Source organism: Emydura macquarii, unplaced genomic scaffold (genome assembly GCF_026122565.2).
Source record: "Emydura macquarii macquarii isolate MOO-44397 ecotype Brisbane River unplaced genomic scaffold, CSIRO-AGI_Emac_v2 contig_18, whole genome shotgun sequence".
Classification (NCBI taxonomy): domain Eukaryota; kingdom Metazoa; phylum Chordata; order Testudines; family Chelidae; genus Emydura; species Emydura macquarii.
In genome coordinates, this window is record NW_027130155.1 from 1,870,241 (window position 1) to 1,896,021 (window position 25,781).

The 25,781-nt window shown below is 42.4% G+C and overlaps 2 protein-coding genes across 3 annotated transcripts in view; one reads left to right on the forward strand and one right to left on the reverse strand.

The window, feature by feature from the left end:
* Window positions 1-10,688, reverse strand: part of RSRC1 (arginine and serine rich coiled-coil 1) — a 342,090-nt gene extending 331,402 nt beyond the window's left edge. The window contains exon 1 of the mRNA XM_067532335.1: window positions 10,583-10,688. The gene's annotated coding sequence lies outside the window, so the exon portion shown is untranslated. The remainder of the gene's footprint in view (window positions 1-10,582) is intronic.
* Window positions 10,689-13,813: 3,125 nt separating this feature from the next.
* Window positions 13,814-24,157, forward strand: SHOX2 (SHOX homeobox 2). Of its 2 annotated transcripts, none has more exons than XM_067533463.1 (5): window positions 13,814-14,331; window positions 17,043-17,251; window positions 19,548-19,605; window positions 19,948-20,036; window positions 21,123-24,157. In XM_067533463.1, exons 1-5 carry the CDS (start codon window positions 13,971-13,973, stop codon window positions 21,414-21,416), a joined length of 1,011 nt encoding a protein of 336 aa, XP_067389564.1. In that variant the 5' UTR covers window positions 13,814-13,970; the 3' UTR covers window positions 21,417-24,157. The 2 variants fall into 2 exon arrangements, with proteins under 2 accessions (XP_067389564.1, XP_067390347.1); XM_067534246.1 differs by having other exon boundaries at window positions 13,814-14,259.
* Window positions 24,158-25,781: the final 1,624 nt, after the last annotated feature.

The window sequence follows — 25,781 nt, forward strand, 5'->3', positions numbered from 1 at the left end:
TAAATAGACATACCCAACATGATGGATTCTGTGTCACATGAGATTTGTCAAAGCACGTACCATAGTTAAAGAACTTTCATTCTGCAAAGAAATCCCAATCCGAGCTGGTGAGAAAATAATCAAAATCCTTGATAACTCCGTAGTGGATGAAGCTCTTAACTATGTGTTTGCGGCTGTGCACGGATGGGGCAGGCAGCAGCCATGACCAGAGAGAACAGTGGGGTTGCAGCACAAGTAAAGAAAGTAGCACCTATTGCAATTTGGACATCCGCCATGATTCATCACAAAGCTTTGGAACTGAAGAAGATGCAATCCAAAGTACATTAGGCCCTCAACACTATTATTAAAATGTTGAATTTTTATAAAATCCCAAACAGTGAACACATGGTGTTTAAGTATGCTGTGTGAAGAGATGGACTCTGACAACACTCAGCTTTTGTTTCACAGTGAAGTCAGGTGCACTGTAACGATTTTCCATGTGACAAATATCTTTGAATTGTGTAACTTTCCAGAGGGTTAGCCGTGTTAGTCTGTATACTGCAAAAACAAGAATCCTGCAGCACCTTAAAGACTAACAAATTTCTGTGCGCATAAGCTTTCGTGGGTTGCAACCCACTTTGTCAGATGCATGAAATGGAAATCACAGATAGGAGGTATATATACATCCAAGAGTAAGAAAGAACAATGGAGAGGGCAAGTGCTAACAAAGTCAATTCAGTTAGAGTAGATGAGGCCTATTCTCAACCATTGATTAGAAGGTGAGAATGTGTGAACAGTGACAATCACTTCTTGTAATGAGATAATCATTCCAAGTCCCTATTCAGGCCCAGTCTGATTGGGTCAAGTTTGCATATGAGTTCCAGCTCTGCAGTTTCTCGCTGAAGTCTTTTTATGAAGTTTTTTTGTAGAAGTATGGCAAGTTTCAAATCAGCTACAGAGTATCCTGGGAGATTGAAGTGCTCTCCTACTGGTTTATGGATATTATCATTTTTTATGTCTGATTTGTGTCCATTTATTCTTTTGCATAGTGACACTCCGGTTTGGCCAATGTACATGGCAGAGGGGCATTGCTGGCACATGATGGCATATATTAGTAGATGTGCAGGTGAATGAGCTCCTTGTGGTGTGGTTGATGTGGTTAGGACCTGTGATGGTGTCACCAGAGTTGATGTGCGGGCAAAGTTGGCAACGGGGTTGGTTGCAGGGATAGGTTCCTGAGTTAGTGTTCTTGTTGTATGGTTGCTGGTGAGTATTTGCTTCAGGTTGGGGGGCTGTCTGTAAGCAAGGATAGACCTGCCTCCCACAGCTTGAGTGAGTGAGGGATCATCTGCTAGGATAGGTTGTAGATCCTTAATGATGTGTTGGAGAGATTTTAGCTAGGGGCTGTAGGTGTTCTGTTGTTTTCTTCGTTGGGTCTGTCCTGTAGTAGGTGACTTCTGGGTACCTGTCTGGCTCTGTCAATTTGTTTCTTCACCTCCCCAGATAGTTTTAAGAATGTTTTATGGAGATCCTGTAAGTGTTTGTCTCTGTCTGAGGGATCGGAGCAAATCCAGTTGTATCTTAGGGCTCGGCTATAGACAATGGATCGTGTAATGTGTCCAGAGTGGAAGCTGGAGGCATGAAGGTATGTACTGCGGTCAGTTGCTTTTCGGTATAGGGTGGTATTAAATGTGACCATCCTTTATTTGTATTGTAGTGTCCAGGAAGTGGATTTCTTATGCCCGCAGAAATTTGTTAGTTAGTCTTTAAGGTACTACAGGACTCTCGTTGTTTTTTAATTGTGTGACACAACCCAAATTTTCCTCTTTGGGAAAACAGACCTGGCACATTACATGCATAATGTGGACTTCTTGCCTACATTAGTTTACAGGTGGATGTATTGACAAATTCAATGCACTAAACCTAACACATCAAGGTAGGAATATAAATATACTAGATATGAAAGAGAAAATTGGAGTCATGAAGCAACGTTTGTCTTCGGAGAGCCCACAATGAAAAAGGAATTGCCAAAATGTTTCCAGTATTATTAGACTTATTAAAAGAACAGAATGAAAGTGATCCAAATGCTGTTAAAGACAAAATACTAATTCATTTGTGTAGATTATACTCCCATTTTGATTAATAATTTTCCTGGAGCTGAACATGAATCTCCAGATACCGATTGGATTTGAACCCCATTCTTAACAGTTGATTTTATTCAAGCATTAGGTATCTCAACTCATGAAAATCTCTTAGCATCATCAAGTGATCATACACTGAATACCAAATTTTCAAATTAACAAACCAGGAATTTACAGATTTCTCTTAAATGGGAGTACAAGAAACTCAGAGATGAAGATATGAAAGTGCTGCTTCCATTTGCTGAGAGTCTGGGTTTTCAGCAACAATTTCTGTGAAAACTAAACAGTCTTCTAAACTTGGAAGATTACTTATTTCTAATGCTATCAGAAATTTAGCCGAACACTGCTATTCAAACAGGCCCACTCTTCTCACTAAAATCTTAGGCTGCGTCTGAACATGACAAATCTGTATTTTAAAATTATAGCTTTTTAAAAAAAATAGTATTATAAAATTAAACAGACTGTAGATAGTTGAATATAGTTGGAATACCATCCAAGCTCTAGTGTCCTTCTTGAATATAATGTCCTGAATTCTTGTATGTCATGTCCCGAGTCAGAAAAAGAAATAGTATTTGGTTGTGAAAAGCCATCAAGTTTTAAAATATCTGTAATGGACCTGCATTACTAAAAGTCTGAGAAACATGGACTGACACCCAGATCCCGCAAGGTGCTCAGCAAGTCCCAGTGTCTTCAATCTTCAACACCTTGTAGGACTGGACCTTCAGTCAACACACTTAGCAAGTCGCTTTTGAAATAAGTACACACTCGCTATCACGCCCTTCACAAAAGCAAACCTTGGGCTATCGCAAACCTGGTCCCTGGATCCCACCTCCAGCCCCAGGGCTGTGACGGGCTGAGAGGTCCTCGAGACAGGGGCTGCAGGGCGGAAAGAGCTCTCTCACCAGGGCTGCAGCCACAAGGTAGGAGAAGCTCTCTCTCTCCAGGGCAGGAGGAGCTCTGTCAGCTGTAAAGAATCCCTAGCTATACCAAACAAATGACTTGGATCCCCAGGGGTTCATTATAGCGAGGGTGTATTGTATGTGCAACTCTTAACAGCAAGTCTCCACCTAAAACATCAGCTCCTCCTACTGCCAAAATACTGTCAGATGGCTTTTTTTTTTTTTTTTTTTTTTTTTTTGTAAGTAAAAAGTGCTACTTTGAGTGCAATATTAAAGCAATTTATTCCATACTGGAACTGACTTTCTGAGTAAGCTCAAAATAAGTACTGAATAAACATTACTTCATTTGCAATTCTATAGATTAAAAATTCGTGACAACAAGATTAAGGAAATATAGAACAAGGAAACACTGAATACAAAAGACTCATTTCTAATGAGATATTCACTATTTGACACATATTGTTTTGGCTCATGACATTACACTTCAGTGCATGATGTACATGTTGATCCAATTTTTTTTTAAAAATGCACTTTTTATTTAAAAAACTTAAAATTGCCTTTAGAAGTATATTAAGCTAAAGCAGCAGACTACGTAAATGACTGGCAACATTCATTTGTACAATCATTTATGTACAGTTTTCCACTAAAACATTTTTGGAGGAAAAATAAGTTTTCATGAGCTAGCTAAAAATCTAACCAATATATACTTTTTGATTCCTTTAAAAATGCTTTATAAAGTGTAGCACCATACCTTATTTACTGCACACTATTCAAATCCTGCTCTGAAGGCATAATCTGAGTGCTTCACACACTTATATCTGAGTGCTTCACAAACATCTCTGCAAGATGAGAGAGTATTATCCGCACACAGAGATTGAGGTCAGAAGTATCCATTAATTTTGGGTGCCCAATTTGGGACACAAAGGACCCATTTTTTCAAGGTACTTAACACTACACAGCACATCACAAGTTCAAAGCACAGCTCCTACTGACATCAGCTGCAGGCTGAGAGTGCTAAACGCTTGTACAAATCAGACCCCAAGGTCTCAATTCAGGTGCCCACAATATGAGGCACACACAAATGGTTTAAGCGACTTCACTAAGCATCCACAGAAACTCTGTGGCGCAGGAAGGAATAGAATCCAATTCTCCAGGGCAGATTTCAACTGCCTTCACAGTGAGATCATCCTCTCTCTTCCTGCAGTCCCCTGCCTTATTCACTACACATCTTCCAAGGCTCCTTCACAGAAGCCTTGAGCGCAGGTGTGTACCTGGCACAGTTCACGAACTTCCCCCAACATCTGTACTTTTTGTGGCAAGAGGGAGACCCTGGTGCACATTTACATAGAGCGCATCAGGCTGCAGCCCCTGTTCCAACTCCTTTACGACCACATAATGAGCTTCTGACTGCATTTTTCCCGGCACCTCCTGATTCTGGCATACCCATCCATGGCCCCACAAAGTCAAGAGACCTCTTCGTCAACCTACTTCTGGCACTGGCAAGATGACAATCCATCACTCCAAGAAAAGGAAGCTGGACATGGGTGCTCTGCAATGTGAGGCCTATGTCCAGTTCCTTCTCCATTCACACCTCCAGACAGAATTCCTCTGGGTGGCATCCACTGACTCATTAAACAACTTTGAGGAGCGGTGGGCACTGTCTGAGGTTCTCTGCTTGGTGTTCCCCTCTGGATTCCTTGTTATTAACCTCTGATCTCACTCCCAATCCAGTTTTCTTTTGTTGTCCCCAGAAATCACTAGTAGCCTGGGCCCAGTGATTCCATCCCCTCATTAGTTTTGGGCAGGCCTACAGCCACTCCTCCCAGTAATAACAATACACATCTTCCAACATCTGCAACAAATAAAACAGAGGTCCTACAAACAACAGTCTCCTTCACTACATAACCCCGTTTCATCCCTCAAGTTAATCCATGTCAGGAATCAGGACCCGCAGCAGAACTAGTCTCCAAGCAGCCTCATCAGTACAGCTGGCCTGCAGCAGATTGCCTGATTAATCATGCTACTTGATTGGTTGCTGGCTCTTAAACCAGCAGCAGCAGGTTGCTGGTTTCAAAGCAGACCAATGGCAGAGCCAGGAATTGAACACAAGTCTACTGAATGCACATCCAGTGCTTTATCCACTATAGGCCCATATACACTGCCTCCACAAAATGCTTCAGTCACTTCTACCGCCAATTACAGAACATTCATTATAAAAACCTGCTTTTCCATACTGTAGACCAGTTATTTCAAGATAAAGAGATGTATAATAAATATTTTAGAGCCAAATACTCATATTGCCTTACTATATTGCCATATTCCCATGTAATTCACATTTGTTTCAATAGCTTTAGACTGTAAAATAACCAGTTTCACATTAAAGTTACAGTTCACTTTCATTCATCTCAATCTCAGATTGCAATTTCTAATATTTCTTATGGGACTTCTTAACAAAGTAGCTCCATACACCTTGCTTACTCATCAGATAACACCAAAATACTCTTTGCTATTACACTGATTAGTTTAAAAGTTCTACAAGTACACTTAACATGGGAGCTTACTTATTTAATATTAGTTATCTGCCCACCTTAATAGACAGCTAGTGTATTCCAAAATATTTTCCATAAGCGGAAAATACAAGTAGCATCCAGAAAAGCACCTAACTTGAACAGAGAATTAAAATATCTAAAACATAAGATGTGTAATATTGACCATAATGCACAGTATAGCTCAGGGTAGCCAAACTGCAGCTCTTTTACAGTTAAAGTGCGGCTCACAGAGGCCCCACATCATCCCCCCATTCTCTGCCTACTGGGGAGGGGTGGGAGCTCAAGGCTTCTGCCCTATGGCAGGATGGTGGGGCTATGGGCTTCCGCCCAGCAGGGAGGAGGATCTCAGAACCCCAAGCTCTGGCAGGCACACCCAGCAGGGCTGAAGCCCCTCGCCCCACCACATGGCTGAAGCCCTGAGCTCCAGCAGGTGCACCCTGGCTCTCAAACTTCTGAAGATTGTCGTATGCAGCTCGGAGCCAAATAAGTTTGGCTACCCCTGGTATAGATGGAAACAGAATCATAAAAGGAAACAAAATGTAGCTATAAACGGTCTTTCCTATACCAGGTATCTCAAGTCACTTAAAGGGCCCGATCCCACTTTCAGTTAAGGAAATGAGAGTTATGCCACTGATGTCAATGGGAGCAGAATCAGACCCAAGAAGCTAGGGTTATTTAATACCAGTAATGAAATTACTGGGGAGGCAGAGCACCCACTATATGGAGCATGAACAACTGCATGTTCATGTTTGAACTCGAAAAGAACCATGGGAGCTCAGCACTTTTGAAAAATCTATGTCAAAGTGTCTCAAGTTGTACATCCAACAAATGAGGAACTCAAAAAAAATCAGAGGCCATTTTGAAAATGTTGGTCTAAGTATTTCCCTCTCCCTTGATGACACCTTAAAAGACCTACACAAACAAGAAGGAAAACTAGCCAACTACACAGAGAAAGCAGCAAAACTGACTATACATGAAGTGCTGCTACATGCACAAACAGAAAAAATAGAGAACATATTCTAATTAATTTCAGTTATATTAATTGAAAAGTATTACTTATAACAGTAATAAGTAAAACAAAAATTTCAGTTAAAAGTGTAACCTTTAAACTTGATGACAATGACCAAGGTGGATCAACAAGACCTAATGTGAGATCAAATGAAGTAATTCAAGGGTGATGGTGTGATGTGGTCTGATCAAAAGGCAAGAAGATAAATGCTGCCAACAAAATTTGAACAGAATGGAGGCAGCAAAATATTCAGGAGAGAAGCCAAAGAAGAATACAATAAAGTAATCAAGGCAGGATCTGATTAAGATGTAGAAAGGCATTTTAGATGTTAGGACACAGAGGAAATGTTTGAATATTCGGTTCATTGTGGAGGACAAAATGGCAAGATTTGGTGACAACCTGGTTATGTGGAGACAGAAAGAGTAGCAGAAAAATCATGCTGGATCTTCAGTCTCATCAATAGAGGGAGACATACTAATGCCTATATAACCCCAACCTCTACTGAAAGGGGAATAAGCCCTGCTTCACCTCAAACTAGAGGGATCAGGGTAGAAGAAATTCTAACAACATACATTTATATTTGATGGGAGTATGTTATGTTTCTAAAAAACAAATGCAAGGAACCTTAGCTGGAAACCATCCCTCCAATCTGTGACTGCAACACAGGGCGGTAGCCATAACCCAAGCAATGTAACTTCCAAATTCTGAGTCTGATCCAAAGCCCACCGATATCAATAGACATTGACTTAATGAGCTTTGGATCAGGCCCTACATGAAGGAAGAGACGTGAGTCTAGAATAATGCCAGGAACCCATTTTCAGACACTTCCCGTACCTTAGGCAGGTCTGCTACCTTTTGCATTTTGGTTGATCCAGATGCTTAACTACCCATTCTTTCTCCCTTATGCAACATGCCAATACGGTGCAAAGCTGGCCTACACACCTTCTGGGATTCACAAGTTCCAGAAAACTAAACAATTTATTTGCTAAATAAAGCCCCTAGCAAGAAATCTGTGGTACTTACTCTTAACTGAAAAACAAAAATGTCCAGAAATTCCAAATTATTTCTATAGACTTAAAAGTTACAAATTCATCTTAAAATAATGTGAAATAAAGCTGCATTGAGGGCTTATGGAGAAGTCAGGAGCAGTTTGGCGTCCTTGTTACAAATTTATATTTAGTGGATTTGAGCCAGTATAGACAGGTTTGTCTTTTCTTGATTGTTATTATGAATTTGTGTATTTTAACATATTTGTTTAACCACCCAGACACGCTTCTTTTAAAAATGTCTGAAAAAATAAATGAAAGTTCCTACATCTGCTCAAGTTTCAGTGTTTTCTCCTTGGAGCTGATGAAACCAAAACACCCAAAAGCAGGACAAGAAAATGCTGAATTTCAGATGCTTGTGCTGGCATTAACTGAAGCAGGAGAGAAAGAGAATCCTGCTCTCAGATCTTGGCACACAAAAGGAAGAAATTTTAAAGAATATTCATTTAAGCTATTTTGTTTTAACTGTAATTATTTATAATATTTATGTCTATACATTGTATTACTAATTAGGAATCAAACAACAATGTCAAAATGGAAGCTTTTAAGTTCACCTTTAAGAGTATTATAGTCTTATACCTAGAAACTTGAATAAAAAAATATTTGAGTCCTATTCAGTAAAGATTTCAGATAGTTTGTGTCACAGAAGCCTGAATAAACTACATACACAAAAATTGTTTTTGGTTTAAACAATTTGGGAAGGTTTATAGGACACAGTTTTGATTGAAATTTAATATCAAATTTTACATGCTTTGCACCAGAGGAGGGGGGAAAACACCAAAACATTCTTGCACAATTAGTCTGCAACTGAGACAATTCATTTTTATCAATGCAAACATATCTTCTCTCTTACCTACTCCATGGCTAGTTTTACCTTTCATTTTTCCAGAAAGGGATTTTTTTTTAATGCCTGTAACATTTCAACCAAAACTGGCAGTTACATTCTTAAATCTGAATCACAGCTCATAATGTGATTATTGTATACTATTCAGAGACGTGAGGATGAACCTCAACATTAACTTTAAGTTTGAGAAGCAGAAGAGTAAATCTCAACTCCATCCTTTTGTATGTGTACATGTATGTATATGTACATGTGGTATTAAGCTAGCATTTAGAGAGAGTCACGTAAGTCCAAAATTTAGGGTCACCTGCCTTCCTTACACAGGTTTTTCACCTATAGGAGCTAGGAAACAAAGAGTTTCCACACACAATTCCCATCCTATCATCCCATTATAGACCAGATTTGCTCCCCTGCAGAAAGAGAATTCAATCCCCAAGCCCCATGTGAATCTCAGGTCACAGTAGCACCCTTGCCAGAAACTCTGAGCCTCTCTCTACCCATAACAATAGGCCCAGTAGGAGCCATCCTACAACGAAAAAAGAGGAATATAGAGCTGTGCAAAACAAATTATTGGTGGTCACACCAGCAATTACTACTTCAAGTCAGATTTACAAATAATGTCTGCTGAAATTATAAAGCATTGTGCCATAGACAGCACCTGCTCTTGCCTCCACCCCCTCAGCTTTGCTCTTCCCAAACTGCAGAGGCCCACCCCAAAGGAGGAAGCAGGGTTCTGGAATATCTGAGGGTCTTGGGGGAAGATTCAGCCATGCTACTGTTCACTATCTGCAACCAGTTTGCTTCTGATTCTGCCATAATTTACCTTCTGTGTCAAAATAATACAATACTAAAGAGTGGTGTGTGGCCCTTTGATAAATGGGGTAAGGAGCAGAATAATAAATAAAAGCTATTTCATTACATCCTTTTAGTTTTCAGGAAAACAAGTTCATTTTTAAAACATTTATTTTGGTGTTGTGAATTCAAACAAGTGCAGTGGCATCCTAGCCCACAAAAGCTAGAGAGTGAAATGCCAGAAGCAAAAGTGAAACGGATCACCTTTTTTATATTGTCCAAGTAGAGTGAAATGGAAAAAAGTAGACAGCACAAATGATGAAATGCATATTGACTATAATATTGATTATTTCAGAGGCAGTGGTATTAATAACTAAGTATCAAAAATTATCTAATTATTAGGAACTAAGGTATGATAAACTAAGGATGAGCTTTATGTTGAGAGTAATTCTATATCAGAAATAAGACCACTGCAACCCCAACTGTTCAAGAATAAAATTATAGCAATGTTAACTAACATGAGAAAATATGTCTCTTTAATGCACCCGTAAAAACTAGTCTGGAAAGGGGCAATCTTATATCATTGACATGTTTAGTATTACAGCTAATGTTTATTAATAACTGTAGAGCACAGGTCAGTTCTCTCTGCTTAACCAATGGAGGCCCCTCAGACTTCACCTATTCTGTTTCGAGTAAGGTACAAATTTATCTTTACCCTCTTCCATAGATGAGCGTCAAGTGCGTGTGCCACTTTGCTTGTGCTCTTCAGACGTCAACAACCTGCCTCTCCCTGAACCAGCCCGTCAGCCTAAAACCAGACGCTCACAACAACGCCGAATTGGAGGACTATGAAAGCTAGGTCCAGCTTACTTCCATGTAGTGAGACCCTGAGAAGCGGGTGAGCCACCTGCCTAGCGCTCACTCCACCCCCACCAAGAAGCCTTGGGGGGGGGGAGCACTTTACAGCTGGCCATAACTGGGGCAGGCCCTATTTCCCTGAACACACCTATCCCACTCCTCGGGACGCAGGCAGGGGCGAGCGCTGCGGAGAATGCCCTGCTTCCACGCCACCGCCCACTGGAAATCGGCAGGAGTCTCCAAAGAAGGGGGCCAGTGACAAGTGACGGCCTCGCTTCCCCTCGCGGAGCAGGGGGCCTGGCAGCCCTGGGTCTGGGGCGGCTCGGCCCCGCTCCCCAGCCCGCAGGAGCCAGGCCGCGGAGCGAGCAAAGCCTGGCGTTCCCCGAGTCACCATGGCAGCACCAGCCACCGCCGAGTCCCGCCGACCCAGTGAGCGGTGGCGAGGCGGCCCCGACCCAGACACGTTACCTGAATCCCGCCTCCGGCCTAGCCAGCGAGAGCTCCGCCGGGTTTGAGCTCAGCGCCTTCCTGGTGCGGCAGCCAGGCAGGGCTAAGCTATCCCAGAGCTCATCCATTCAGCCAGACACCAGGGCTAGGGAGCGCAGAAGGCATCGATTAAAGCTTCTGCACTTCTCTCCGTTGAGGATAGCACTGATCGTCCTAATAATAATCATACAAACAAATTAATTAATTAATGTGCGCTGGGACTGTGCGGGCTTTTTTTTAATGCAGTTCAGAGTGGTAAAATTAATGTCCCTTCTTTAGCTAAAAATGCTGGAATAAATCACAGAGCTCTGTCTCTATGGGTGTACTATGATTAAAATTGCAGTGATTTATTTGCAAATTCCTTTAAAACGCTACGTTTCTCCGTCCCCTTGAGCTGGTGATGGGCTTCTGAGGCTGGGTGCAAATTAGTTTTTCAGTTAAGAGACTGTTTTGGCTCGTGGTGTTTGAGGGAGGAGGAAAAGAGAGCTGTTGGAAGGAGGGTGGGGGGGATAAAATTTATAGTTTTTCATTTAAGCCAAAAGTAATTAAAGAGGCTCAGTATTTCCTGGAATTCATACTACATTGACATATTTTTTCCCTGGCAGAGAGATCCATTTCCCCTCTGCCATAAAGGTAAAGCACTTGAAGTGGCGGAGTAAAGTAGCCGCTGTGTGCTTTGAGTCGCTTCTGGGTGGTGGGTAAGTGGAAGATGGGGCTGAGTCTCAAAACTGCCTGCTATGCACGATCTTCAGTTATTCGCAGACAGCTGAGATTAAATAAACCAGTTCAGTTAATAAGTCCTGTTAAAAAGATGCCCAAGTTTCCAATGTATAAGGAAAAAATTTTTAAATGATCCTCTGCTTAACTTTTTTTTTTTAAAGCTAGATTAGATGGGGGAACTTGCAGACTTTGGTTGTATTATAACAATTTTTCATTTTATTTTTAGGGTTACTTATTTTTCATTGTCCCCCCTCCCCCCAGAATACAGAACACACTGAGTACACATATTTGGGGAGAATAAGGGAAGTAAATTATTTATGCTAATAGTTATCGTAATAATTCAATCTAAATATTTGCATAGCAGTTTAATATTTGCTTAGCTTGTTTACAAGACTAAACATCAACTCAAGATTCCGGGCTCGAGCATGTAACGTTTTAAATGAAACCTTGACGCAAACATTCATGTACAGAACCACAACTTTGATTTCTCCACATTATTTCCAAAAGCGCAAATTATATGTTGTAGACTGAATAATTGACCCTTATTTCACTTTTAAGTTTTGAAACTGTTTGGTATTTAAGATATTCTTAGTTTTACTTCAGTTTTGTATGTATGAATTAGAATCTTTATCGCAACGGCGGAAAGTGGAATAAACTATGTGAAACAAAAAGAAATGTGTTCCCACGGACTAGCACCTAAAGTTCAGCATTTTTAAACGTATTCTCTTTTTGACTCACTTTGTTAGTTTAACAGTCACACCTGGTCATATTTCTGTAGTTCAGAATAATTGCGAATTCATTTAATTGGGCCAGTGATAATAATCTTCCCAAACAATCTCAAAAATCGATATAACGGACTGATGTTTCCGTTGCTCTCTTGAAGTCCACTACTTCGCAATATCAAAACTGTCAGTCTGAACAGACTAAACTAAAAGTACTCTGTATTTCAAATGATGTCTTGATTAGTTGTGTCTTCTAAATGCTAAAACTTAGTACAAGTAAATTATTGCCTGTTGTATCTAAAACACACATAATTGGATCTGAAAAATGCTAATTACATTCTAAATACTGTACCTATTATAGTAAATAAACACTATTTTATGTAAAGTCGTCTTTCAAGAGGTCAGATGAAAAATCAATATATAAGCAAGAGTTAAACAATTTTGAATAATTTATTAGAACTTCTACCAAAGGTGTAAAATAGCTGCATCCTAAATAGCCTGTCAATGAAAATACTATCTTAATAGGATTTAAACAACAATAGAAAAGCAGAATTAGCAATAAATACTGTAATACGGTTTAATCTGATCCCTCTATTGACATATGAAAAAAATGTTAATGACAGGGTTGCATTTGTCATTCTTAACTACATTTTTTTATTTCGTGTTTCTTTTACTATTTAAGGATGAACTTTTCAAGCTTTCCAGTCACGTAACGTGTTAGTTTGCATAGCATCACCAAGTACCCTATAAGTTGCACATTTCCATTTGCTTGACGCAAATAACAATTAAATATTAACACTAAATACAGCACTTCCTCACATACTATGGAAAACTGTCTTAAAAATTCAGGATTCGGGAGAGCTTTCCCAAAATGTGTATTTTCAGTGTGTATTTAAATACTAAGACAAAAACTTGTAAAAGTAACTGTTTGAATGGGATCCTCTCCTATCAATCTTGTGGGATAGATAAAACATATATGAACTGCAAACAAATTTAGAACAAAAGCATCAGATTCTTAACAAAAAGTAACTAACTGTGTTCCTATGGAGAGGTTTGTAGACGCAAATAATCTGATGCAAAAAAAACCAGCGTGGGGAAGATGACTTGGTGGGTACAAGAACGAGCATTGCATATCACCAGTTCCAGCTACTCAGACACACTTTTAAATTCGGCGTGTCAGTAAACATCTGCTTGAGAAATATCTTGACTAACCAACCGCACAACCTTTCGAATTAACACACCTCTTTCTCTTTCTCTTGTTTATTGTAACCGATCAAAACTGCACTAATCTCTTGGTAGAGCTGTTTCTTCCCTCGGACAATATTACCTGCATGACTAGTACTGCGTGCTGTGTGTATTCGACATTTGTAGGAAGCGCTCCCCATTCCTCGTCCTCTCTCCAAGCACACTTGTCATTTTTCATTTTGGCCACTCCCCTGCAGATCCTGCCCATCTCCCCTGTGTTTAACTAACTCAGGACACTAGCGCAAGATCCACGCCTAATTAAATTAATTAGGGATTCTTGTCAATCCTGGATTAATGGCCGATAGCAAGCCCTGGCCAGAATGATCTGAAACCTGGAGGACTAGCGATCTTTCTGTCTCGCTCTTTCTCCTTGGCGGTGCTGGACTGATGCAGGAGAAGCGGGTTCATTCATAGTTCCAAGGGGAGGTAATTTGCTCAGAACAAGGGGCAGGCTTTGCAAAGTATAAATAGTGCGACTTCAATAGCAACATCACTATCAGATCTGAACTCTTAGCAGGAAGAATTGTCAAAGATCTTAACATTTAACAAGATCGCTCCAGTTGGGAAACATCAGCTCCCATTTAACTCCAGCCCCCCTCCCCTTCCCACTCCATTGATGTGTTATTGGGGGTTTTGGAACAGTAAGAGGAGAAAACAAGGGGAAGGAGCCCTGAGAATCGGCGATGGAAGAACTTACAGCTTTTGTCTCCAAGTCGTTTGATCAGAAAGTGAAAGAGAAAAAGGAGCTGATCACATACAGGGAGGTTCTGGAGAGTGGACCTGTCAGAGGAGGCAAGGAGTCAGGCGGCTCCAGCGAGCCCAGCCGGGAAGACGTGAGCAGCCCAGCGGTCCGAGCAGGAGGAGTAGGTGGCGGCGGCGGCGGAGGAGGCGGAGCGCGGTCTCCAGTCAGAGAGCTGGACATGGGCGCCGCCGAGAGAGCCAGGGACACGGGCACTCCCAAACTCAGCCAGGGTAAAGGCAAACCCCTTGTTCCCCGCGGCCCCCTTCTGTCCCCCCTCCCCAACCCCCGGTACCGTGGGCCAGGCAGCAGCAGGGCCAAGCCGAGGGACTGAGTTCAATACCCAGACGGTTGTTCGGGGGAGAAACGAGAGGGGGGTGTTCGGTTTGGTTCGGTTTTTCGCTCAAAGAGCCCAAAACGGAGCTCTCCCGCAGGCGTTTGCCTGGCCTGGGCACCCGGCTCTGCAGCGGGGGTGAAAGTTACAGGAGAATGCGCGCGTCCTCCCTGACCCGGACTCACAGCTGTAGCCTCTGCCACGGTGGGAACCGACAACCCAATGCTTAGATTTGGGGAAGAGCCATTTCGTAGAGGATTTTTGCGATGATAGAAACAGCTTTCTCCTGTCTCTTTTGCTCCTTCACTTGATCCATCGGTGGCTGCTCCAGACCAGGCTGACGGTGACTATATCAGGCTTTATTTCTCGGTGAACTTTTGTTCTGTTTTCTTCAACAGCGAGTGTGTAAAACACACCACACAATCGGGTCATTTGTTCTCGTGTATACCTCAGTCGGCTGCAGTGTTAAAATACTTGCATTGGCAGTACTTATTAATATATGTTGTATTTGCATAAAACAATGTGGCAGATTTAAACTTGACTGTCACTTTAACGATTCCAGGGATTTAAACAATAATACCATTAATCTGGAGAGTCTGATATACATTAATGGGTGTCTTTCCATGTTTTTCCAATTAAGGAAAATATGTGGCATGCCTAGAAGTTCAGATTAAAATATTTAAGCGTGCAATTAACTCGTTTATAATACGATCTGTTCCTGATTAGAACATAACGGGAAGTTATTGTGGTAGGAACAAAAGCTACATTACATATATTAATCCATTTAGATTTTAAAAGATGAAAAATCCCCACAGTATAGTTGAAAGTTTGAAATGCTATCAGTATCTGTATATATATATATAAATGAAGAATATTTAATGTTTATACATTATTAACCAGAAATTGATAAGGATATATTTTCATGTTCAATTATTTTTAAACATGCATTAAAACAAGTGACATTAAATACGCATGTATTATACCATGCTGTACATTTATTTTAAAAGACAGCCAATTGCATAATTGGATATAAATGCTAGGGATATATATGCAATAAGCAATTTATTTTAAAAACCCTAATAGTTACAATGCACATATGTGTTATACAAGCAGTCCCTTTTCTTACACTCTCTATTTTGGATTCATCTGTCTGCCGATATATGTAAGTATATCTGCAGAGATAGAGAGAAAGACAGAGACTGAGTGAAGAAAATAATGTTATAAAAAGCACGAATGACATCCAGTTTGCTTATTCAAAGAGCTCCATAGATGTCAGCTACATTTGAATGGCTGCGTTTGGTTTTAAAATGAGGATGTAATATCTAGGGACTGTTTACTTCAGACCTTTTGTTCAAAGAAGTATTTCTCTCCAGATCGGAACTCGATTGAGAACATCTTCCGGAAATGATTTTATAAACAAATTCTGATAGTGATCATAGGGTTAGAAAGAGCTGCGAGCCCAGTAAACAAATCCTGGACTTCAGAGGCGCAAATAAAATCCCATCCCAAAGCACTGCAGCAGGAATTCGGAAGAAGTACAATGACAGAAACAACTGACTGATCCTTAGGAAGCCCTGCAAATCTTGATGAAGTGCACCAATAGCAGCACTCAGTGATATTTCAATGCATATGCGCAGCGAACTGAAAGTGCCTGGTCACCAGAAAATGAAACAGTAACAATAAAAACACCAGGAAACCTCAGCAACTCGCCTATGTAAATTCAGAAAAGACAAATGCATGTTTTATTAAACACTGTAGGTGGTGAGAGCATGGAAAGCATTAAACAATCCATAAACAGCCCGGATGCCAGATTCACCACTTAAACCTGTTGCTGTGATATTTAAGGTACTAATTCATCAAGGGGTCGAAGAGACCGCGACTTGATATTTTTAGTTTTGATTTTCAATAAATAATGACAGGTCATGGCATGAAGCTTTAAATTTGTGCCACGGGTAATTCAGACGTGGCGTGTCTCTTACCACGGTCCGACGACAGGGTGGTAAGAGGTTCCCACAAAATGACACTGAAGTTAATAGGGCCGACCCTAACTTGGCCTCAGTTCCTGGTGGGGCAATGTTGTATTTTGGTGGGCATGGCATTTCGCTGCTATTTGCCTCCTGCGTGCGACTTGATGGGTCTAGATTAAAATAAGTATTGGTCACAAATAAAGCCAGCAAGTTTGCAGAAGGGAGAGAGATTGCCTGACAGCCCTGATGGTTTAAAAGGGTTAGAAGAGTTTGACTCTGCAATGATTTACTGAAGCTATGCTGAGAGTCTCGAAAATGTAGATATAAATCGATGGCCTGGTCTGGATCACCTCACACAGGCCAATCCTAAACCTAAATACGTTTAGGAGAAAGGCCTTTACGTGACAAGTATGTTGTTGTAGCCTTTTCTGCCAGAGGAATAATGCACCAGCCAGCAATGCTAATAGGAAACCGAGAGCTGGCCCCGAATCTCATTGCGAATTAAAACAAATATTATTTAAAAATGTAGCTGGCCATAATCTGTTTTGAGCCGTGACCTTTAGCATTCCCAGCGACTCTCCTCTCCTTCCTTTTCCTCAGTCCAACCACATTTTCCTCCTCAAATTAAGAATAAAAACGGGGGTGGGCAAATCCCAGACCCGTGCTGGCAATTCCGGTGTGGAAGGTTGGTTTGTTTGTTTTGTTTCATGCTCAGTCTCCCCAGAGCTGAAGGATCGCAAAGAGGATGCGAAAGTGATGGAGGACGAAGGGCAGACCAAAATCAAGCAGAGGAGAAGCCGGACCAATTTCACCCTAGAGCAGCTGAACGAGCTGGAGAGGCTGTTTGATGAGACCCACTATCCGGACGCCTTCATGCGAGAGGAGCTGAGCCAGAGGCTGGGGTTGTCCGAGGCCAGAGTGCAGGTAGGCGAGCAAAGACTATTGCAACATGTGGGGCTCTGTGTGCGTAATTGATCTGTAATACAGCATTGCGTAGGAACCGGCCGTACTCATCCTGAGTGAAGGGATTTTAACCCACAATTAGTGCCTAATTAGATGCTGTCCCTGACTCTCTTTTTGTACACATGTTCTCAACCAGATACTACGGTGCCGGATTGCACCCAGCATATGCATAAACCACTGCTTCACGCTGTATTGTGGTTTTTATCCTTCTAAGCTCAGTGCCCCTCAGTGTATCTGGATATTAATCAAGCTTTCATTTTTGGCTGAATGTAAGAATGACAACGGATATTTTGTTCCTGCGAATTGTGTTTTGCCTAGAGCCTGCTCCTGTCTGTGGGTTTACCAGGCGGATGTACCAATTAAGTTTATAGGTATACTGACTATAAACTAAATTAGTAACTGCTAAGTGGAGAAATTTTACGGTCAGCTTTTACCGGTGCTTCTTAAATCTTAGGCGAAGCAACAGGAAGAGTAAACAAGTTTTGCTGAACTGGTTTTGTTCAGCATTATTCAAAATTAAACCTCTAGTAAAAAACAGCGAGCTATTTTAATCCTTCTTCCTTATAAATAGAAGCCAAACCATTTAGCTGGACGTTTACTTTCAAGCTTCTCTCTCGAAGTTTTGAACATCAGTTTTTGAGCTATCGCCAGTTAGTTTAATCTAACTTCAGGCCAAGGCTTTACCCAGATGGAGAGCGGAGGGTAACTTTTCGAATGAGAACTAATGTAGCTGTTTCAGTGTATTTCCCTTCTAATAATAAAATAAGAGAAAATGATGGTCATTATTTGTTTGAACACATGGAGCAGATTTAGGCCCCAAACATCTGCAGCTGTTTGGAAGTATTGCTGTAACAGATACTCCCCCTCAATCTTTGTGCTTGTATGCCACCATCTGCACCAAACTATGCACACAATTCTTATGGGGTTTCCCTGCATCTTGTAATAGGATAAGGACATAAACAGAGCAGTCACGTTGAACCAAAAAAAGTAATAATAAGCAGCCTTTGTCATCACAGCCTCACAAAACGAACCCTTCCCTTTTACTCTTCGCTGCTTTTCTATTTTCCGCCGAGACAGCCACCTATTTATGCTGAACAAATCTTTAAAAAACTCAGAACGATAAAAGTCGCTCAGCTCCAACTTCTCTATGAAAAATTTAAAGGAGATGATTCCTTCTGATGGATGTTTTGCTCGACAAAGAACACCACTGTAGCACCTAATCCACACTCCTATTATGTCAAATCTCAGGGTGCATAATAATTTTTGGAGATTTACATAGATTAAACCCATTCCCTTTAAATCGTTCCGGAAAACGGTTTGCAATAATATTTTACTTTGCTTCTCCACTAATTTGTAAATTATGGACTGCACCTTTTAAATGGGATACTGAAAGTGAGCGTGGGTGTTGGACAGATCTAGCTTGACTAAAATAAAGGCTAGGCTTGGGGGGATTCACATTTATAGTGGATTTAAAGTAAGACCTCAAGAAAAAAAGTATTTTGCCTTGGGGAAAGATTGTTTGATAGATGTGGCTTCTGAGATGCAGAGGTTTCTCTTATAAACTGAAATGTTTAAAACACTCTCTCTCCTTCTCTTTAAGGAAGTAGAACTTTATTATTGAATTTGTTTCAACAACTCTCTTTCCAACAGTAAAAATATCTTCTTGTTTAACGTGCAGACTTTTCTATAGAAGCATATTAGATTATCATAATAATGAGACAATTATTCCGCTTCTGTGTTACACTCCACTGCACAGAGAAACAGAGAAATTCTAAACTTCTTTGTAGTGAAGCTTTTATGACAGTAATTACCCCCCAAAAGTGAGTCGTTAAATGCTTTGGTGTTTAGTTTTTCTTGAAGATAAAGCTAATTAATATTACAGGCTATTAATGAGCACATTCTTCTCGGGTCTTACAGCGCAAACATCTAAACCCATTATCACAAGTTAGTATTAGATATCAGGGAGTGATTTAGGTCATTTGGGACTCTAATGTGGAAAGATGAAACCAGGGCTAAGAAAGTAATTTATCAAGAACTAGTATGGGTTGCAAATGTCTATTTTCTGTATTTTTATTATTTTCGTGCAGCCTTTTAGTTTCTAAATTTGTAAATCTGGCCTGTCCAATAAAAATAAAATAAGATGTTTGCAATAACGGTATCAATATTCTTATAGCATACAACTGGGCTCTTTTGTTTTGGTTCTCTTTTAATGTTGGTTTTCTATTAGAGTACCTAGGTTATTTTTCTGTTTCTTCAGGTTTGGTTTCAAAACAGAAGAGCTAAATGTAGAAAACAAGAAAATCAACTTCATAAAGGTATGCTCATATCACAGAAGAGTCTTTGGTTGAAAAGAAGAATTATACTGTATGGAAACACCAATTAAGAAAGAAATTTCGTGCTGAGAAACACCCAGGGCTCCAGATTTGTAGGATATATGTTCTGATATGAAAGCAACCTATACTATATTAAAACTATTATAACACATTATTGATTATAAATGGCATTAAACGTGTATCTAAGTATTAGCAGAAAGAAAGAAATGTTGGAAGCAAAAGACTGTAGTTTGCACACCTATGAGTTTCTGGAACTCAAAATATCATTTATTGCAAAGAAAGGCTAAGCTGATATTTATGTATTTATTTTGCTGATTATTGCAGGGGTCCTTATAGGAGCAGCCAGTCAATTTGAAGCTTGCAGAGTTGCACCATATGTCAATGTAGGCGCTTTGAGGATGCCGTTTCAGCAGGCAAGTACAGTAAAACCTACTTGTAACGGTAAGGTGCAAATGAGTGACCCCTTTTTTAGGAGAAGACCCTTTCCCCCTGATATGAAACGACTGTTGACAGCATCTATTTAATATTTATACCATGATTATATAGGGTGAACAATACACTTTTTAAAACGCTACACACTTCCCCAGTCTGCATATGCAACTCTCTGTCACCAGTGATTCCGCTGGGGATGGAGGGCAGTATCTGGCTCTTTAAAAATGCACGAAAAGATTGCACTCAGAGGGCTACATGGGAAAGTCCTTCCAGACAAAGTTTGCCGATTCTGATGCGAAGTTGATCAATGAAAGTGTTTCGAAAGGAGGGCTGATTTAACACATCGGTTTTCCTCCGCATAGAGATTTCCTGGTTTGCCATTTCCTTTTGATATAAAGAGAACAAATAACAATAGCTAACTACATAACTGCTGAGCCAAATCCCCCCGGACACCGCACTGCCATCCAGACACTCACACCTCCTCCTCCACTCGAGTAAGGGGAAAGCACCCCGTCATCTCAAGCAGAATGACAGTAAAATAATGGTTGGGATGATTATTATTCATAATAATTGTTTACATCCATGTAAAATGGGCAGCCTGCGGTAGGCCTCTGACTTCTTCCAGACTGCTGTTGTCAGCTTGTTTTAAAGGCTGGGCGAGACAGCAGTAACTTTGACATGTTTTTACTATTTAAAACAATTCAAAAAACCCAACCCTCTAGAGGAAGACCAGTTTCCCTCCCTTTCACACACAGGCACTAATTGCAAGGGTACACTCACAGACTGCCCCACGGGGAGGTTCACTGTCACACAGACACACACAGACTGCCACACAGGCAGACAGACACACACAGGCAGACACAGACTGTCGCGCGGACACAGGCAGGCAGACCGTCGCGGGGACACAGACACACACAGGCAGACAGACCGTCCCGCGGACACACACAGGCAGACAGACTGTCACACACACACAGGCAGACTGTCACGCGGACACAGACAGACAGACTGCACTCCCAGCCCCGCGTAGGTGTGTTAATGCTTTGTTTTTATTCTTATTACACCTTTAGGATAGTCATTGCAACGTGACGCCCTTGTCCTTTCAGGTTCAGGCCCAGCTGCAGTTGGACAGCGCCGTGGCACACGCACATCACCACCTCCACCCACACCTGGCCGCCCACGCCCCCTACATGATGTTCCCCGCGCCGCCCTTCGGCCTGCCATTGGCCACGCTGGCCGCGGAGTCCGCCTCAGCAGCGTCGGTGGTGGCAGCGGCAGCGGCGGCCAAGACCACCAGCAAGAACTCCAGCATCGCTGACCTCAGACTGAAAGCCAAAAAGCACGCGGCTGCTTTAGGGCTGTGACTCCTCCTCTACCTTCTCCCCTCCTCCTCCTCCTCCACTACCCCCTCGTGGGGACACTGCAACTCACACAATCCAGAGGATCACAACACAAAACACATCCCGGCAAACACGAGCGAAAAGCGAATGACTTCCGTGGGTCGAGTCCTATTTATGCCAAGGCAAAACACACACAGAGCCAGGCTGGAAAGAACAGAGACGTTAAAGCAAGAGACAGACACACATCCAGAGAGAGAGAGAGGTGTGTGTGAAAGATCAGATTTCTAAAATCAATTTAAAGAAAGCTGAACAAAAATAAACACATACACAAAGGAAAGGAACAAAACCACTGAGAGGTATTTCATAGGTTAAGAAATATGAAGAGAAATAAATATTATGAAAGGAAATCGAGATGAGGGAGGGGAGACAAAAAGAAACAACTTTAAAGTTTTTTTTTAAATGGAGAAAAAAAAGAGAGAGACGAGAAACTGAAGGAAGATATATACTTATTTAAAGAATCAGATGAAATAGACACGCAGCTGGGAAGTTCACAGGTTTTGAAACTGACCTTTTTCTGCGAAGTTCACTTTAATACAAGAAATTTGATAAGAGAGGCGGGCCTCCTTTCACGTTGCATCAGATACTTGAGTTTAACAACCACGTCTGGAAAAAGCGAGAAGAAAAGAAGAATAAGGAAAAGAGACAATGATTTCTCTGAGAATTTCTAAAGGGAAAACTGTCCGGGATACTTCTTCCAGCAGAATTCCGGGTTGCATGTATTTGTATTTCATTGATGGCGTCCCTTTGATTCACTTGCACTTCACCCTCATCTTTAGTAGAAAAACAAAACAGACAAACAAATGTGGCTGATTTTTTTTAACCTTGGAGGAAAGAGAGAGAGAGAGATCAACCACTACCTTTTTCACTCGTATCTTTGTTGGCTGTTTGCTGTGCCACTCCTGAAATAGGAGGGATCAGAAAGCATGAGAACAGAGGAGTATTTCTCTTTTGCAGGCTCTCTGATGTCCTCAGGACAAAAAACTGTATTTAATTCCCCAACCACACAATGTTAAATTCCAATAATAGGTACTAGGTACATGTAAAATATGTTGATACACATCGAACAAAGTTTATTTTGGCTATAACTTGTGAATTGATAGTTGACTGTCAAACATTTTATCTCATAAAGGTGTATCTATTCACGTAATCTTGTGGGATTTTTTTTAAATTTGAAAGACATATTGATATTTAATCTGGGGTATCTTGGTGATTTGTATCCCAATTTGCCATCAGACTCTCATGACTTCAGTACTTTTTTTGCCAAGAAAGAGGGAAAGCTCTTCTAAGTGAACTTCGGTATGAACGGGCTTTGTAACTATTTGTTCTCCATGAAAACAAAATTATTTATAGTTACCATATTTTTTCTGTGTATTTTAAGTTATTTACCCCCCCCCCTTTCGAAAAAGATGCTGTTATTTCATTACATTTGTTGTCAGTACAATATCTTTTGTTTCACTCAGGTTTTACTTCACCTTTGTTAATCCTTTTTTGACGTCACAATTTTCAATAAGTGCCAAGTTATGAATTTAAGACACTTTGCGATCTGTTGAATGAAAAAAATTTTAGCTGACGGGTTCACGTCACTTCTTGTACTGTTAATATTAAATAATCAGTGACATTCTTCCATTTTTGTGTTTATACCTTTATAGAGACTGCACGTTTCTTTCTGCTTCTTATAAAATGCAACAAACCTATAATGCACAGCCCAACGATGGAAAGATCGTTCGTCCCTATGTATCTTTTATGGACACTTTGAAATTAGTTTAACAGAATCTCAGTTTTATAAAAATAATGCTTCATTTGACTCTGGCTTTAAAAGAGGCCGATGGAAATAATATAGCAGTTGTGTCTTTAAAACCTCTGTGAAGTTCCCACAGGTAATAAAATTGGGGACTGTATAATGATTTAAAATATTTTCCATTTAGGAAAAAAATGAGAATTTGCAGTTTTGGAAAATGTCCTCTCCCTTGTTTTTGTAATCGCTATGCTTAGTGTTGCGTCACGGATGAAAAGGGGATGTGGTATAATATTGTCTGAAAGAAGCTGCCTAGAAGGCTTTCCTAGCAAACATTTTACAGTCAAAGGGTTTCAGAGTTTATATGGCAAGATTGCTTTAGGTTTTTGTTTTTATTGTGGCTTTGTGTGTAATACACAACAGACTGCAGTATCAGTTTATTTCATTAAGGTTAGCAGGATAATAGTTAAATTAACGTGTTCAAATAGTCCCATTTTTTCGGCTGCCCTGGAGTGGTTTGGAAAAGTCATCTGAATAATGTTGTGCAGACAAGAAATTCCCACCCACAACCCACCAATTGAATTCAAATTATCAAAAAAGCTCTAGTGCTTCCAGTGGTTTCCCATCATTAAACAAACCAGTCCCCAAATGGTTTCCATATTACACGTGTAAATCACAGAGAGCGGGGCTCTCATCTCTGCCCGACGTTAGCTCCTCTTTGGGAGGCTTGAAGTCGGTTTCCGGTTGGTGTTAAGGTTGTGTGTAGTCCTCAGCCTGGAGAATCCTAGGGAATCCCCATGGGACTGGGCGTTCAAACCAGCAGCAGCTCCCTTCTCCCCTCCCCAGCGAGAGCCGGGCAAAGCCCGGGGAGAGCGTCTTGCCATAAAGAATTGAAAGCCCCCGGGGAAAATAATTCGCTCGTCCTAAATCCTTGTCCAGGAAAAAGCTCCATGCCTTTGCTCGGTCCTGGCGCCGAGCGAAGTGGTTTTTGTTTTCTGCCATAAATCTCAGCCGGCCTCCGTGTTTACCCCTAGCTCGCTGCTTTCCTCGCAGGGAGAGAAACAAGGGGGTGAGGTGAGGTGACATTTGGACTCGACCATCTGCTCTTGGTGAGAGAAACAAGCTCTGCAGCGTCCCCGGAGCTCTCCCTCTCTAGCGCCCCAGCTTGTCTGGCTCAGCCGCCCAGCCTGGTCCGGTAAAAGCGACAACCTCACCCCCCTTGTCTCTCTAAGGTCCTAGGACCCAGGTGGCTACAGCAACGCTGTTGTCGTGCCCCACCGCCCCCGTGGAGAAACTGTCTCGACGCCGACCGCAGGGCAGGTTAGGCAAGCCGCGCGGCGCCGCTCGCTCCTGTCCCTCCCGAAAGATGCGGCGCTGCGGGGCGCCGGGCGAGCGGCTGTGCTCGCGGGGCTACGTTGCAGAGCGCCCTGCCCGGCCTGTAAAACACGGGACGCGTCGGTCCCAGCGTTTCCATTGGACAGCGCCGAGGGACAGCACGGTTAGAGCCTGGGAAAGGGGTGAGCTCAGGGCCACCTGGGTGTAGACATTGGCTTCGCGGGATGCTAAAGCGATCCGAATCAGCCGGGCGCGGGTGGAAACCCCCCATTTCAGCGTGTGATGCAAATGATTAGGTGGGACCTTAGACAGTGCCCACTCTCCGCACGGGCCTCTGTACTGTAATTGAATGCAGAAGAGGGCGGCTGTAGATCCTCCTGCAACCCCTCTGTCCCTGCCCCTCTTCTCCTAGCCCGCCCCGCTTCCTTTGGGCCAGCCCCACCCTGGCGCCTCTCTCTCCTGCTGCTCCGCCCAGCCACCGCCGCCCGCCTGTTTGCTGCAGGCGGTGTGTCTGCAGGTTAGCCGCTTCCCGGCTCTAGGGCGAAGGAGATGGGGTGCCACAGGCCCAGGCCCTGCCCTGCCTCTGCTTATTTCCTCAACCTGCCCCCACTCCCTGCAAGCGGCACTCTAAGTCCAGGGCGTTCCCCGGCTCCGCTGACCTACCCTGGGTGCAGCGACTCGGGGAGTGACTCCGCTCTCCAACACCCCAGCCAGTGAGAGGCAGGTTCCGGGCGGCTGAGGCGAGCGTGGAAGGGCGGGGACTTGAGACTCAGTGGTAGGGTGCAGGTTAGCCCAGCCAGCTGCCCCCCGCCCACCCCCAGTCCCCATCAAAGAGATCTTGGCATGAGGCTGGGCCGGGAGGCGATACCCAGGCGTGGGTAGGTGACCGAGGACAGCAGCAGCAAGGGGACGCTGCCCTGGGGAGGGGCAGTGCTCCTGTCCCAGTGGGATGAAGAGGTAAGGGTGGCTTCAGACCAGCGATTTGCTTTGGCGTGGCTCACATGGTCTGTGCGGGTCACGCACTCTGGGCAGGGTCGGGCATCCCCTGGGAGGCAGAGACCTGGCGCTGTGGCAGTGCACGAGGAACTGGCGGGAGAACGGAGCACAATATGCAAGCACAGCAAGCGGTGCGTGTTTTACTCTCCCCTACAGCGAGCCCAGGGCTGAGGGAAAGAGCCGCGTTAGCAAAGGGAGCCGCGACTTGCGCCGGAGAGGTCCTAGCCCTGGGGGGTGCACACACACACGAAGCTCGCTTGAAA

Excerpts from the sequence above, each read along its gene's own strand:
- SHOX2 (XM_067533463.1), top strand. The coding sequence starts at position 13,971 with ATGGAAGAACTTACAGCTTTTGTCTCCAAGTCGTTTGATCAGAAAGTG. Across the intron at positions 14,332-17,042 it reads CCCCCGGTACCGTGGGCCAG|TCTCCCCAGAGCTGAAGGAT; the intron begins GCAGCAGCAGGG and ends TTTCATGCTCAG. Across the intron at positions 17,252-19,547 it reads TGTCCGAGGCCAGAGTGCAG|GTTTGGTTTCAAAACAGAAG; the intron begins GTAGGCGAGCAA and ends CTGTTTCTTCAG.